Source organism: Mesitornis unicolor, unplaced genomic scaffold, assembly GCF_000695765.1.
Source record: "Mesitornis unicolor isolate BGI_N332 unplaced genomic scaffold, ASM69576v1 scaffold11077, whole genome shotgun sequence".
NCBI classification, from domain to species: domain Eukaryota; kingdom Metazoa; phylum Chordata; class Aves; order Mesitornithiformes; family Mesitornithidae; genus Mesitornis; species Mesitornis unicolor.
In genome coordinates, this window is record NW_010195765.1 from 31,815 (window position 1) to 48,355 (window position 16,541).

At 40.5% G+C, this 16,541-nt stretch overlaps 1 protein-coding gene across 1 annotated transcript in view; it reads right to left on the reverse strand.

Moving 5' to 3' along the window:
* SNX14 (sorting nexin 14) overlaps window positions 1-16,538 on the reverse strand; it is a gene marked incomplete at both ends in the record, with an annotated part of 48,144 nt that extends 31,606 nt beyond the window's left edge. Inside the window, 5 exons of the mRNA XM_010188237.1 lie at window positions 2,267-2,354; window positions 8,736-8,779; window positions 15,538-15,616; window positions 15,707-15,783; window positions 16,458-16,538. Of these exons, the coding sequence (XP_010186539.1) occupies window positions 2,267-2,354; window positions 8,736-8,779; window positions 15,538-15,616; window positions 15,707-15,783; window positions 16,458-16,538 (369 nt within the window). The remainder of the gene's footprint in view (window positions 1-2,266; window positions 2,355-8,735; window positions 8,780-15,537; window positions 15,617-15,706; window positions 15,784-16,457) is intronic.
* Window positions 16,539-16,541: the final 3 nt, after the last annotated feature.

Consider the following 16,541-nt stretch of genomic DNA (forward strand, 5'->3'; position numbering starts at 1 on the left):
GCAACCTGGGCCAGTGTCTCACCACCCTCACAGTCAAGAATTTCTTCCTAATATCCAGTCTAAATCTCCCCTCTTTCAGTTTAAAACCATTCCCCCTCGTTCTATTGCTACCTGCGCTTGTAAAAAGTCCCTCCCCAGCTTTCTTGTAGGACCCCTTCAGGAACTGGAAGGCTGCAATAAGGTCTCCCCGGAGCCTTCTCTTCTCCAGGCTGAACAGCCCCAACTCTCTCAGTCGGTCCTGGTAGGGGAGGTGCTCCAGTCCCTGATTATCTTCATGGCCTCCTCTGGACCCGCTCCAACAGCTCCGTGGCCTTCTTATACTGGGGGCCCCCGAACTGGACCACGTACTCCAGGGGGGAGGTTCTCTTTAATAATAAATCCAAATCAAAGTACAGCTGTTTGGCAAAGCTGTAAGACTATTTTAGTTGATTAATATCTCCTCAAATGAAGTTATAAAGGACACTGTATCAGAGCTGAAAGACTATAAAATGTTCTGTCACAACCCTTTTCAGCAAACTACTGAACTTTTAAACCAGGATTCCTAAAATGACAAAAAGTTCATATTTTATTTGCAACTCGCATATCAACTCAATTCTACGCATAACATTCTCAGCAGTATATGCATGACAGCTACTAGTTCAGGCTGGCTGGATTCGTGTGTGGGTGCACGCACACAAACACTTGCTCAGCAGAAAAAAAGGTATGAGCTGAAAAAAAATAGCATAGCATGAGACACCACGCTCCCCTGCTTGAGATATCTGTACTGCTTCACACAAAGAGGCAAAATAAATTATATTATTCTGTAGGACGGATACAAATAAATTGAAATATTTGTGCAAAAAAAAAATGCACTTCTGCGATGGCCCTAATTTTGTAGCTCCCCTAACAGTGCTTAATACTTGCACTTATCTTGAGTTATTGTAGCACATATTGTCTACCCAGACACATAGAATTGAACATACTACACTTACTTCATTACTGTCAAAGGCAGATATGATAAACTAACATTCTGCTTAAAGATGCTACAGCTGATCTAACATGATTAATAACTTATTAGATGATTAATAGAGGAGACATCACCATTTTCTGAATCAGCAACGGATCTATGAACAATGCATCTAACATCTGCACGTACTACAACTCCAAATTACATTTTAAGACCTTGCTCTGGATTTTCACTTTGAAAGACCTACTTCTCTTTCACACCTCCATATAGCGTCTGAGCTACACAGACATTTCCTAATCTTCCTGCATGTCCACTTAAAGCAACATGTTGAGTAAAGCAACATGTTAAAAAGCAACATGCTTGAGTAAAGAAGAAAGTCATCCAGATTTGATATATAACAAGGACAGAATCAGGCTGTTAATCAGTCATGACAGAGTACATGCACAACTTGTAGCTCAGGAAATATTGCTGTTATTAAGGGAGGGGAAAAAAGACACACGTTTATGGTACTTGCTCCAACAGAGAGGCCAGCACTGAGTAAATCTGGAAACTGAGTTAGCAGCTCTTCCTGCTTAGGATAGCCAGAAATTGAGAACCAGTTCCTGTAAAACAGGCTTGAAGCACTTTACCAGAAAATAGAGTATATGTGCTAATATATTAAACACAGCTAATAAAAAATATTAATTTTTAGTCTTCAGTATGTTTCTTAATAACAACATTAATATAAGAACCATACCTGTTTTAATTCTTACAGTAAGCTGTTCACCTCATGACAGTCTATTCTTTATAGACAACATAAGGATTTTGCCTGCATTTGAAGAGTCAAGCAAGCAGAAGCTATGAGACAGATACACTGCTTACCATTTTCTAATAGTTCTTTTTCAACAATTCTCAAAATTGTTTCCACTTGGATTAAGCCACTAAAAGACAGCTAAACAATCATCTCAAGGTGTTAATAACCCCTTGCACTGGTGTAAAAAACAAACCCATTTGGAAGAGTCACAGAACAGTTTGGGTTGTAAGATCATCTGCTGTTGGGACAGACCTCTTTCACCTGGTCAGGTTGCTCAAAGTCATGTCCAACCAGATGCTCAACACTTCCAATGATGAATCTTCAAGAATGGTTTATAACCAGGAATGAGATAAGCTCAAGAAGGAGGGAACAGATAACCTAAAGCAGAAACTTAGTTGGGAACTGCCTATACTCTCTGTAAGACTGACTTTGGTATCACCATTTTAAAAAAAAAAAAAGAAAGACATCGCTGCAGATGGATCAGTTATTTCTGATGGGAAAAAACCATTAATACCATTAAGTCTTACCTTGTGAATTCTCCGAACTAAAACAGATGCAAAAAACCGCAGCGTGCCTCTCAGTTCATCCACCGAGGATTCGTCGTCAGTAATATTTCTGCAGTGTTGTAAAGCATGCCATGTAAGGAAACAGAATAGAATACATTCACATTAATACAACCAGAATACATTTGGCACTCCTAAAAGGTGGAATAAGAACAGTCAATGGTGACACTTTAACTGGTATTAATTGAAATGAAAGCTAAAAAGCACGGGCAGATTAAGCAGTTTTCTATTCAAGCAAAATACACCACATTCCCACTCTGTTTGTGCACACAATAATGGCTTAAGAAATACATCAGTAATTTGGAATTACACACCAATTCCTGCTCTAATATATTGTCTACATGATTTTGACCAAGTAAAATCTAACATATATGTTTCCACATATGTGAATGTTTCCTAGCTCAGTGGCATGAAGTGAAACTGCATTAGTATCAGCAAAGCCTTTGGAATAAGAGCACTGCAAGCACATACCCCAGTTAAGCTAGTCAAAACTGGATTTTCCATATTGCAGACTACAAGACGATCTATACACCAAGATTTCAAATAATTTTCTTCTGTTTTAATACAAATCTGTCTCTGCTAACCTCTTTTGTTTAAGTTTTATTACAAAATGGGCAGCTTCTCATGTAGCTTTTAATGAAATAGGTACATCCCTTGTATTACATCACAGTTTTTTTAATGAATGAGGTTTTGTGTGTAGTAAACGCAAACACTTCAGTACAAGCAACAACAGTACATTTGAAAAATAAAAATGTTATGACTATAACATCATTTTACATTATTCAGCATCTGATTTTTAAAAGCAATGTTAGCCTGTTAGATGAACTGCTAGGTACAGACACCGGTGACCTGATGGCCAAAGTATGCAACTAATTGTATGAAAAAGCACCTCGAAGAAAGCAGCCTGGCATAAGGAATACAACCATCCTCCAACAGCTAATCACACACAGATAAGGACACTTTAGGGGAAGCTTTGGTTTAAGATCAGCAGCTGACACTTTGAAAGCAATAGTTACAAATACCCACTAACCCTAACCCACTGTCAAAGGAAGCCAAGGGATTAGCAAACAAGTTGTATGACTGTATTCATGGTATTTGACAGACAACAAGATACATGAAGTAATTTGGACTGAGAAGTTGTTATTTTATTGACACTTGGATAACCAGTATCTTGGCTAATTCTACTTGGACATGACTTTATGTCACGTACTTTCACAATGCACCATAGGTTTGTGGTGACGTTCTTTCTTGCACACTAAAGACTGGTGAAAAAAACACCAAGAACCTGTAAAATCTCAAATCTTCCACGAAACAGGGGAAAGTCCAAATAACTTGCTTGGAAACATTTTAAGAATTAGCTCCATTTTCCCAGAATTTAAGGAAAAACTTAAGAACACAACTATCAGTATAATGGAAGATTTGCTAAAAGAAAAACGCTCAGTCTGTTAATTGTAAACAGTTACCGAGTCCAATGCCTCAAAAGAGATACACCCAACCACTATTGCATGTGAAGTCTTACGGGATCTCCTGATAAAAGAAAACCATATACAAACACTGAAGTGATTTTTTTTCCCCTGTGTATCATTACTCTTACAACATTTGGCCAAGTCCTATCTAAAAGATGAAGTTGTGAGCTGATAAGACTGTAAAGCTATGGTTTGCAACTCAACAAAAATTCTGAATTATTCTTGCGCTTAAAATAGAAGCAGCTCCATATGTGAAAACACTGGGTTTAGTCATAGAACAGAATCACAGAATCACAGAATGGTTTGGGTTGGAAGGGACCTTCAAAGGTCATCAGCTCCAACCCCTGGCCATAAGCAGGGACATCTCCAACTCAATCAGGTTGCTCAGAGCCCCATCCAACTTGACCTTGAATGTTTCCAGGGATGGGGCATCCACCACCTCTCTGTTCAACCTGTTCCAATGTTTCACCACCCTCATCGTAAAAAATGTTTTCCTTATATCCAATCTAAATCTACTCTCTTTCAGTTTAAAACCATTATGCCTTGACCTATCACAACAGGCCCTGCTAAAAAGCTTGTCCCCATCTTTCACCTAGACCCCTTTTTAAGTACTGGAAGGTCACAATAAGGTCTCCCCGGAGCCTTCTCTTCTCCAGGCTCAATAACCGCAACTCTCTCAGCCTTTCTTCGTCAGAGAGGTGCTCCAGCCCTCTGATCACTTTTGTGGCCCGCTCTGGACTCACTCCAACAGGTCCCTGTCTTTCTTGTGCTCAGGACTCCAGAGCTGGACACAGTGCTCCAGGTGGGTTCTCACCAGAGCAGAGGGGTAGAATCACCCCACTTTTCATCCACCAGTACCCCCAAGTCCTTCTCTGCAGGGCTGTTCTCAATCCCTTCATCCCCCAGCCTGTATTAATACCTGTAGTTGCCCTAACCCAGATGCAGGACCTTGCACTTGGCATTGTTGAACCTTGTGAGACTGACATAAGCCCACTTCTCAATCTTGCCCAGGTCCCTCTGAAAGGCATCCTATTGCTCAGGCACAACAACCGTACCACTCATCCTAGCATCATTGGCAAACTTGCTGAGAGTGTCCTCAATGCCACTGTCCATGTGATTGATGAAGATATTAAACAGCACTGGTGCCAGTACAGACCCTTGAGGGACACCACGTGTCACTGATCTCCATCTGGCCATTGACCACTACTCTCTGGGTGCAACCATTCAACCAATTCCTTATCCACTGAACAGTCCACCCATCAAACCCATGTCTCTCCAATTTAAAGAGAAGAATGTTGTGGAGGATCATGTCAAAGGCCTTACAGAAGTTCAGATAGACAACATTCGTAGCTCTTCCCTTGTCCGCTGATGTAATCACTCCATCATAGAAGGCCCCTAGGTTGATCAGGCAGGACTTGCCTGTGATGAAGCCATGCTGGCTGTCTCAAATCACCTCCCTGTCCTCCATGTGCCTCAGCATAGCTTGTAGGAGGATCTGTTTCACGATCTTCCCAGACAGAGGTGAAGCTGACAGGTCAGTAGTTCCCAGGGTCCTCCTTTCTACCCTTTTTAAAAAAGGGTGCAATGTTTCTCTTCTTCCAGTCACTTGGGACTTCAAATGACTGCCATGACTTTTCAAATATGATTCTATGATTCTATGAAATATCATGTAGAATGGCTTGGCAACTACATCAGCCAATTCCCTCAGGACGATGGGATGCATCTTGTCAGGTCTCATAAACTTATGGATGTTCAGGTTCCTCAGGCGGTCACAAACCTGATCTTCTCTTACAGTGGAGGGACTTTGCCTCCCCAGTCCCTATCTTGTAGTCCATCCACTCAAGCATGCGGAGAGATGTTACCAGTGAAGACTGAGGCAAATGTTGTCAAGCACCTCAGCCTTCTCCTCATCTGTTGTTACCAGCTTGTCAGTCTTGCTCATCAAGGCCTGGGTATGCTTTCTCTGACCTTCCTTTTCTGGTTGACTTACCTGTAGAGGCCCTTCTTATTATTCTTTGCATCCCTTGCCAAGTTCAGCTCCAGCTCTGCCTTGGCCTTCCAGACTCCATCACTACACACCCTGATAGCATCCCTGTACTCCTACCAGGATACCTGTCCCTGCTTCCACTGCCTGTGCATTTCCTTCTTGCCCTTTAGTTTGATGAGCAGGTGTCTGCTCATTCGTGCTGGTCTCCTGCCTTCCTTTCCTGACTTCCTACACTTACCAAAGAAGAATGTTTTCATAGCAATGTATTACAAAAACGTGGTAATTACTGGACTCTCATGTAATCCAAGAGAACCTGAGTTGCAGCAGCATCAACAATAAAAAAAAATAATCAGTGAGCACAGAGTGACTCACTCAAACTTTAAATTTTCCTATTTAAAATGAGGTTGGTATAAGCAAGATATTACATAGTTATATTGTACAGGATAAGCAATAGACTCAGACCAGTGCTGTAGCTCTACAAACTTGGATTACTGACAACTATGCTCTGCTCTTCTCATATAGTTGAATAAACTCTTAAAACACAAATACTTAAATATTGCCAGTAAAAATACTTTGAAAAATATCAAACAAAAATTGCATATAGGTATAACTACCTATTTCAGTAGAGTTCACTGAATTTTAATTACTAAACTTCATTCCTTTAATCTGATCCAAGTTTAGGAATGTTTGTCTCTAAATTTTAACATGCTAATAAAATAATACAAATTCTTACACAGTTTATTAATGAAACAAACATAAACCACAGCTTTTCCTTGCTTATAGAACTTCATCTCCTGAGCAATACATCTATGATTTTTACCTTAAAACATACATTTCTGGTGTTACATTGCCCAGGCTTCTGAGTGAAATACATCATGTTACCTCTCTATTGGCCAAAATATGCAAGGTGCTGCAAAGCAGCATCAGCTGGCACGGCACAAAAATTAAAATAAAGGAAGAAAAAGAGAGAAAGAAGGAAAAAAGAAAGAAAGAAAAATAAAAAAAGAGGTAACTGCTGCACAAATTATTTCACTTGAAAGGGGAGCAGCTAGCATAAGGAATTATGCCCAGACTTTCCTGCATGGGAAAGCAGCAAATTGTTTTACCAACCTAGCCTGGCAAGTCTGAATTGCCTGCTGGTGGTTACTCACGCTGCTAAATAAGGACAGTCTGGATGTAGAGGCTTCTGATTTGTGTCTGTGAAGAATCATCCTGAGTCAGTGAGGTTTGCTGGGTCAGGAAAAAACACATTTCATGAACACAAGAGTCCTTTCTCCAGGGTGAGCTGAGGTATGCAAACACAGCAGGTACGCCCAAGCACAAGAAATCAGAACTAACATGCCCTGTGAGACAGACCTCAAACAGCTGCACACTGACACAGCTCAGGCCTCTCTGCATGACTCCTGCAGGAAAGCACAGAAAAAACTGCACGTCTAGAGAGAATGAGAGCAGATCTGACATTACTGCTGTTAACATGAAACCTGTAAGCCTTTCAGGACCAAACTGTTTCCTGCAGAATTACTCAAGTACCACTACACTGTAGCTCACTGAACCACCAGTACTTCAGTAACCCAAGAAGCTTATTAAGTTTGATCAGCATGGTATGAATTTATAGAGCCAGTTCAAAATCTGGAGGTGCAGCCACATAAAACTAAACACAGTGCAGGAACATCCTTACAGTTCTGCAGAGCACAAGATACAGTGGAATTTAGGCTGGCTGGCTACGTATCAAGTGTATTTTGCTCTGCACTTCTAACTATGTATATTGCTATCCCTGCCATACGACGTATTCCAGGCTTCCACCGTCCTGGGTGTCAAAGATGTAAGTAGTACATGGAATCCAAGTTTCCTTGTCAGTCTAAAATGAAGACACTGAGGACACCCTGCAACAGCCAAAAAATCCTAATTTTAAAATATGAAATACAGAAGACGGCTCCCTTACATTTGCTATTTTATTACCCTGCTCAATGGAACATGCTCTAGTTTTCTGTATTTGAAAGTCAAAAGCCTTGAGTTTTCCAGCTCGGTCATTCACCATACACGGTGCTAAAGCTCCCTCTGCTGTTTGTACAGGCAGTGAAGTTTTACACCTCAGCGTATCCATCACACGAAAGTAGATGTGAGGAGTGCAGATATCGGTCACAGTTAAAAACCAACCAGGCCCAGAAAATTTCAGAAGCCAGAGAGAAAAACAGAAGCATAGAGTAAAAGAAAAGAAGTATAAATTTATTATAACACAAAATTGAACCTTTCCATCCAATGAAAAAGTCAAATTCAGACTTAAGGCAAAATGTTGTTTTAGCACGTTAATGCCAGAATGATCAATTAAAAATATTTTTCATGTCTTCTTACAAAGTACTCTGAAGCACTAATTGATATGCAAAGTTACAAGGCACACATAGAAGAAAGAATTACCCATACTCCTTTATACAGTATTTTAAATCTATTTACACAGTACTTCTATATTCAGCTCAGCACAACCACTCAGCCTTAAAACTCAGCAAATCTGCAAGAAGGTGGCCACAACATGTATTCAAAATACCTTTTCTATATTAATTAAGTGGAATTTTTGTTTTTAATAACTGTAAAATGATTTTTTAGAAGCAATATGAAAGATCAGTATGCTCCTAATCTGGAAATTAATTTCTGGAAGTTGTTGAGTTTTAGCACAGGTTTTAATCAAGCCATACATACTTCCAAGTAAGAATTAACAGAAAATTAACATATAAAAATGAATAATCTAAAAATGCTTTTAGGATTGAATACAGATTTCAGAACCACCTCTATCATGCCTAAATTATTAAAAGATCTGTTCTGCTCTGCTAAGGGGTAATAAAATTACAAAACTGTAGCAGTCAAAAGTATGTTTTATATTTTACTAGAGAAACAGAAATGTTTATTTTCAGTTGATTATTTCTTAAACAGTTTGACAAACATTTATGATATTGAAAAAACAGTAACTTTTAGGTAAAGCTCATACCTGTACCATGGATAAACAAAGTTTTCCAGCACCAGCTCAAGCACCTGTGCAGATAAAAACAAAACCACATTACAAAATCAACAGTTCACCGTAAATCCTTCTTAGAAGAGTTAAAAACACAAACACAGTCGAAAACACACAGAACATAACTGACACATCATAAAACTACAACATACAAATGTCTACGTTGCAATCCTGCTGTGAGATCAATCGTTTTGCATAGTAATCATGACGTTGGGCAAACAGCAACAAAGTGATGGTGTCACCAGGTACCAATGTGACACGGCTGCCACCAGTACTGTTGACAATGTGAAGTGCAGTGTCCTGGCTGCTCTGACAGGAGAACGCTACGAAAAACGTAATCTTACCTCAAACAGCCCTTCCCTAACTGTTCAGATCAGTCACTGTTCTTTTCTGATGTAGTGTCGAGTTTCCCACAGGCACCACTCCCCATCCCTACATTTAGACACCTATTCATCCAAACCTCCACCTTTCCCAACTCTTCCCACCCTCCAAGTGGGATAGTTGATATGCTCACCACTCACAGAGCAAGCAAAAGAAGAATCCTAAAAAAGCAATCTCTAGGAAAGCCATTCTCCTTTCTCTGCCTCCTGCACCACAGATTTCAACTAAGCGTGCCTTGCAGTTCAGCCATCTCTCTCTCACTTCCCAAAGTCCTTGTCCTAAGTGCATCCTCACAGCCTTCTCCTCCCTTTTCCTCTTCTCTGTATATCCCACCCATATTTATCTCCACAGAACCTTTTCCACCCTTTCCATCAAGCCTGCTCCTCACAGGCCAAGCCCTTGGTTGCCCTTTCAATGCCTGGGTTAATCAGGAAGATTAACTCCCTCAACCAGTGCTGTGGCAGCCATGCCACAGGCGTGCTCCAGTGCAGCGTGGCTTTCAGTGTCACAGCAGGAAGGGAGGCAGGGGCCCTCAATCAAGGGGCTGCCACCACCATACACAACGTGTACTGCTGGCTGGACCGCAGCTTTGGCATCCCTCCTTACAACAGTTTCAAGTAACTCTTGCAGTTCTTGCACCATGATTAGCAAAACTTCTGAAGGAAAGGGAAAATGTCAAGACAGTGCCAAGAAAAAAAATATATATGAGTAAGGAGAAGGAAAGATGAAATTTTACTGAGATTTCTCCTCCTTCACTATAATCCCAAGATACACTTGGTAGTACCCTCTCCGGTTGCAGCCTATCCCTCAGCTGGAATCACAGCTTTACAGATCAGTTTGTGCTCAGTAGCATCGATGCTGATCAGGGCTGTGAGAGAGAAAACGTGTGTTGCTATGGGAGGCTGCTGTGCCATATTCTACAGAAGGAAAGATTTTTGCAAAAGAAGTCACTGTGTTAAAAGGAAAATGTAAAATCTGTTTGAAAGGAAAGCTGAATGTAACAGCTGATACACAAGTGTCACTTATGAGAATGAGTACTGCTGCTCTTACAGGATCTGCTGCTGCACTCGCACCATGTGCACTGCAAGAATTCAAGACTTGCTAAATTTATACTGTGTTTAGGGCACTACATGCTTCTGCTCCACTCATGATTATAAAAGCACGCTCAGTAAAATGCACACCACAGCTTTTTTAATTCCTCTCAATTCTTAACTTGAGCAGTTGATGAATACTCTTTTTCTGTCTCCATTACTAAGAATATCACCTACTCAAATTTTATAAGATACTCTCTTTTACAGTTGTTCCATTTCAGTGATTTTCCTGAGTTTGTTTTTAAGGCCAAAGGAGAAATTTTGTTCCTTCACCCTCTCTCAAAAGGGATGTTTTCCCATTTGGAATAACTTTAGATGTCTGTGTTGTGGACCATATAAAGTCATCAGTGTCTTTTATCCTACCCCTATGTGCAGTAATAGGTCTTGAAATTGTAATATGATCATGTGTTGGTGATGGATGGGTAAGAAAAGTGTCACGTCTCCCATCATGTCTGTGTCCCCCACCTCCCCAAAAAAATCTCTCATCTTTCCATTAAAAGTGGGGTGGAAGGGTGGAGGGAGATGACAACTTCCCAGACCAGAAGAGATCAAGAAGCCCCAGATAACCTTCTTTGGAAGTTAATCTTCACACAACGGGAAGGAGATCACATCCAGCTTCAGTCAGCAAACCCAGACCATTGGCCTTAAGAGCAATAGATCAGACTACTCAAAACAACTTTCCTGAAGCCTTCCATAGCAAAGCAAAAGCAAAGGTCTGCAGAAAAGTCCACACTGTGCATGTGTCAGTTAAAGCATCCCTTTTCTTTCTCCCTCCACTTTTGCTATGTCTCCCCATCAAGAGTGTCGACAGCAGCCCATCTTCCACTTGGAGTGGAAAGTGCACTGTGCCAGCCTTCAAGCACGAGGCAGTGTCCTCAACGGGACTGCAACACACTCCTCAAAGAGCTTTCTTTATCCATGACTGCTACTTCAGAACTGGAAGCCTGTCCACCACCCACCTGTCATTGCAATTTCAGCTCATCAGATGTTAACATAACTTGTTGACACTCTCTTCACCTGCAGTCCTGCTTCTAAAGCCACCAGAAGAATTGTTTCCAGCAGTGAGAGATCTCGCTCTTACTGCTAGCTAGGCCAAAGCTGGCTGAAAATCATCTTCCTGTGGTTGTTAAATCAGCAAGGAAAGCAGGCAAGATGCAAGCCCTGATGACTCAACCCACTCTGGATAAGGTCTCCTTGAGATTCATCCCATGTCTGTAGTAACCATTTAAGTTGAATCATTTCAGACTCACCAGCATCTCTCTTGTTACCTCCTGCTCCCACAGCCACACAGTAAGTATGGGCTTTATGGTAATGCTTCCACATGACGATGCCATGCAGATAATCCCACTGGCCAGAGACCCAGAGGCAGCATGCACAGAGACAGACAGCTAACTCAAAATGGACTTGAAGTCCACCTATCACCAGTCCCTAATACTGAAGGTGAAGACACATTCTAATAGAACCCGAATTATATATATGGCCTTAATAAAATTATCTTGATCCTGTACACACAGAAAGCAACCCCTCTTTGCACATTTACTAAACACATGGCATGGCAGAAGCAGTTATGTATGATGCTCCATTGCACCAAGGTGATGTACTGAAGCTAGAAGAGAGCTACAGTGTGAAACCATCCATAGTGCACAATACAAGCACTCAAGGAATACCAGGCGACTGCCTGCCTGTAAGGGGAGTTCAAGGCATATGGTTCAGTTTTCTCTTGAACCCTATGAGCCATCCAGACTACAGTAGTGTGATTCTGTAAGTCAGAAAAAAACCCTGTCACATCATCCACTGCACTTTCATGAAGCACTAGGAGAGCAGGATGTGTGTACCCACTTCCGTTCTAGCAACACCAACAATATTATTCAAGCTCAATTGCTCACGCTGCGTACACATGCCAACAGAGTAGACAGGACATCTTAAAGAATGACAGCTAATGAAAAGCAATTTCCTTTTCTGTAAAGTACTACTCTCTGGTTTTAAACACAAATGATGAATCATTTCATTTAAAGCCTACCTATTTTTCAAGCACTTTGCAAAATGTCTGGTTCTACTACATGTGAGCAGTTTTGAATTGGAAAGAGATTACAAGTGTAAAACCAAATGCAGCAGGTAGCAATAGACGCAGCAGCTGAAATACAAAACTTAAAAAAAGACAAATTCTGTTCTAGCAATTACTGCAACAGTACAAGCTAGTCAGTCTACTGCTGCTGAGACAAGCTTTCTGTAGACTGCCACAGAGCAGACCCCAGTTGTCAGGAGGAGGAACTGTGATGAATGATTCAGTAGCAGAACAGAACTACCAGGACAAATGAGACTGGGAAGAAGCAAGGACTTGATAAGTAAACCACAAAAACAACTTGAAAAGCCTTAAAAAGATGGTACAACTAGAAAGCTGAGACCGCTTCCTGGGTGTAGAACAAGTGACTCCCAGTAAGAAAGCATGCAGGCCACTGTGCTGCTGCAAAAGTTCAGGACTGGCAAGGAGCACGTTCAGACAATACCTGATTTCTTGTCATGCATTTTTCCATTTCTTACTTTTAGGAAAGAAAAATTAAAAAAGAAGAGAGAAAATTCTGGTCCCATAATCAATTCAAGAACCTGAGAACTTCAGAATTAAAGAAAAAACTGTGATACCAACAGACAGACAGCACCTTGACCCACTACGGCATTTCTTGCATGAAGCTGATCAAGAGCACCTTTCTACAGACTTGACTTGCAACCATCCCTCGGATAGCAAAAATGAAATCGTAGATTATAACAATAAAATTACATTCTCTTTTATACAATCTGCAACACCTGAAATTATACACAACTCAAAACTGACCAACAGATATCACAGCCTAATTCAAAAAGAAAGAAAACGTTGGAGCAACCAACATAAAGCACAAAGGATTATGCTTAGGTCACTGCAAGATTTCTGCATAGGATATGGCCCAAGCTATCAATGCCTCCTTGAGGTAGTCTGGAGTTCAACTATAATAATAAACATAAATGCAGGGAGGAGGAAAGTCAAAGCACAGGTTTTTCTTATTGTTCTAAACCATGGAGAGCAGCCAGATAACCAAAACAAGGCTGCAAAAGATTAAGAATTTGCGAAGTGAGACAAAATGTCATTACAATCCAAGAAAGAAAAATCCATGCTTGTGAGAAAAACCTGGATTTTTGTTTTGAGTGTGTATCAAATTATTATCAAGTGTAAGCACTTGAAAACACCTGAAAGCCCAAAGACTATACAACTGACTCAGATTAGAAACATTTGGAAATGAGAGCACTGCCAAAATTCTTCTACTTGCAAAAGAAGAACTAGAAAAACTAATCCAGAATAAAAAAATCTTAGAATTATTCTAAGCATTTGAAGAATCTGCTTTTCAGAAGCAGACTGGACTCCTTCAGAATCTCATTAATCTTAATTCAGGTCTCCCTGGATCAGCTTCCCTCTGATGTATGACTAATGCACAAGGGCAAACAAGAGCAGTCTCCTTCCAGCCCAAAGCAGGGTGTCCAATTCCAGCCACGCGTTGCACGCTGCCTCCCCAGAGCAGATGGGCAAGAGAAATACGGTGTGCACAGAACCCCTGCCACCCTTTTAACCAGTGCAGAAGAGGTGCAACGGGGAACAATGCAATGAGATTTCTCATTCCAAATAGCATCCCACACAGGTGAAAACGCTGGCTCTAACAGACTCCCTGTTGGGTCCATCGAAGGTGACCACCCTGGCTCACTGCTCCAGGAAGGCACGGGACTCAGGGCTGGCACTTCCCTCTAGTTAAGCATCCACAGAAAAGAATGAGAAACATGACACAGATATACAAAAGCCACTTCTAGACTGCTAAATAAAGCAGGGCCAGGGACATGCCAGAGAAGTGGAATAAAAAAGAGTCAACAAAGAAGAGCCACACCACTTTGGTAAAAGCAACACTACAGCAACAGCGATCAAATACACAATGTCAATGTGTGGCAACACATTTTAAAGATCTGTCTTAGAAGATAACTATGGTGTCTACTCATATCTTTTACAAATAACACACTGCAAACAACTTTTTTCAGCTTTAAATTCCCATTTAAGCTAAACAGGAAAGTTTCCAGTTCTTCAGCATTTACCATAGCCTTTGGTGAACTGTCACAGCCATCTCCTACCCAAAATTCTAAAAACATTACATGCACAGAAGCATTTATTTTACATCCTCTTATTAAAACAAGAGGTTTAAATAAATAAGCCTATTGAAATTATATTCAGCATTATTGCTACCTAAATACACTTGAGCCTAAATTTATTTAAAAAATCAATAGATTTAAGTAAGTTTAAAACAATAAATGTTTACTTCTGAAATTGCAGAGGAAGCCACTACATTAAACCAAAGGAAGTCAACCACCTGTTTTGGTTTTTTTTTTAAAATATTCCTCAACTGTCCAACCCTCCCTTCCCTTAGGGTTTCCACTCCTTTGCTACTCTTGCTGTGGGCGATGCCCAGGCCACCATCACGCACAGCTGAATTCAAGTGTTGAGTTATACCACAAACACGCACAGCTTTGACTTCATGCACCACGTGGTTCACTGTGAGAATCCTCTCACTTCTGCCATTTGTCCATCGTCCCACCACAGAACTCCAAAGTCAGAATTCTCAACAAACGGAGGTAAAGCTACATGTGTGCTTGTGTATTTTCCTAGCTTTAAAAAAGGATGACAGATTACCATTTAGCTGCCAATATGTTTCATCAATTAGGAGTCAATGGGAAAAAAAAAATAAAACCCCAAAAAATTGCTCTTCAGATAGCTCTTTTTAAAGAGAAAAGAACAAAATTAATTTCCTCACTTACTGTCTTATTAAACCAGGTATTTATGCTATTCTTCTTTGAGTAAATTCACGAATTTCTTTTCTAGACAGGTTTTGTTACAGCTCTGTATGATGATTTTAAATAGCTACCATCACATTATCATCTTCATTACAGAAATCTTGTAGCTGAAGCAAATCACCACTTCAACAAAAAACCAAGCAGGCCAAAATCCTTTTTGAGAATCCATCATGGTTGATTATAATTGCTCTTTCCTATAAACTTCCCAATTTACATAGATATTTCTTCTCTCTTCTAGGCACACTGCTACAGGAACAGCCACATCTGCATTAACAAGTAGGCCATCTCGCCCCTGTGCTCCCAGCGTATATACTTCTGATTTGACTTTTAAAGGAACAAGTTAACATACACGGGAAGTACATCTGAACTGTCTACTGACTCAGAAGTAACAGGTCTAAGAGATACGCAATAGAAACTCGCTCAAAGAGAAATGAAGCAGCAATTACCTCTGACAGCGACGCATCAACCTTGGAAGGCACTTTCAGATCCAGCCACGGCTGATAGTTTTCCAGAAGCAAAGTAGGTCTGTAGGAGAGCACAGAAAAGTCAATGCAACAATACTTAATTGAAAGTTTCCTACTGCTGTGTACAAAACGTAAGAAATACTAAGCTTACCTGTGCCTTTTGCATTTGACCTTGCCACATACAGCACAACTGTGACCGTGGGGAAACAGCTCCGGCAATTCTAATTGCTAGGAGAAGATATTTGGACAAGTTTACATTCCTCAAAATGACAGCTCTCTTGATACAATGATACATTTGTGAATTTCATCTGCCCGTACATCAGTTGGTCTAATTACACACCTGCTAGTTTCTCCACAAAACTCAGAGCCTTGAACTATTGTAACTGTAACATTTTTAATCCTATGGAATTCTACATTAAATCACCTTGAGTCAGAAAACAACAACTTCCTTTGGGAATGTTTTTTTTCTTTGAAATGCAGTACCATGTATAGACGTTTGAACATAATCAGCAAAGAAGACTTAGCAGTAGCTTGCCAAAGGAAGAGCATCTTTAAAAAAGAAAATGCCCGAATGAAAGACAATAAAACTCCATAATTTCTCAAATGCTTGCTACTCAAATGCCTAAATTGAAAAATGAGCAAAGCAGAAAATAACATCCACGAACACCCCCAACAACTGGCTTTACAGCCACGCGTAGATGTGACTGGACTATACACAAGTGTATGAAGAACCCAAACTCTTGATCATTGTATATTTGCTACATGACATCTATCTGTCAGTGGATATGATGGACGGTGGATGTGTAGCATTTCCACAAGGTACAATTCCACAAGAATTCCCATCCAATACCTATTGTTACCAGATTTAAAGCAAACACGAGAGTGTTAACAGATATATTTACCTTGGGTTTATATTTTATTGTAAAAAGAATATTGGGCAAGAGGGAATCCGGTCCCAGTGAGCAGTAGAAGGTGACGACACCAGC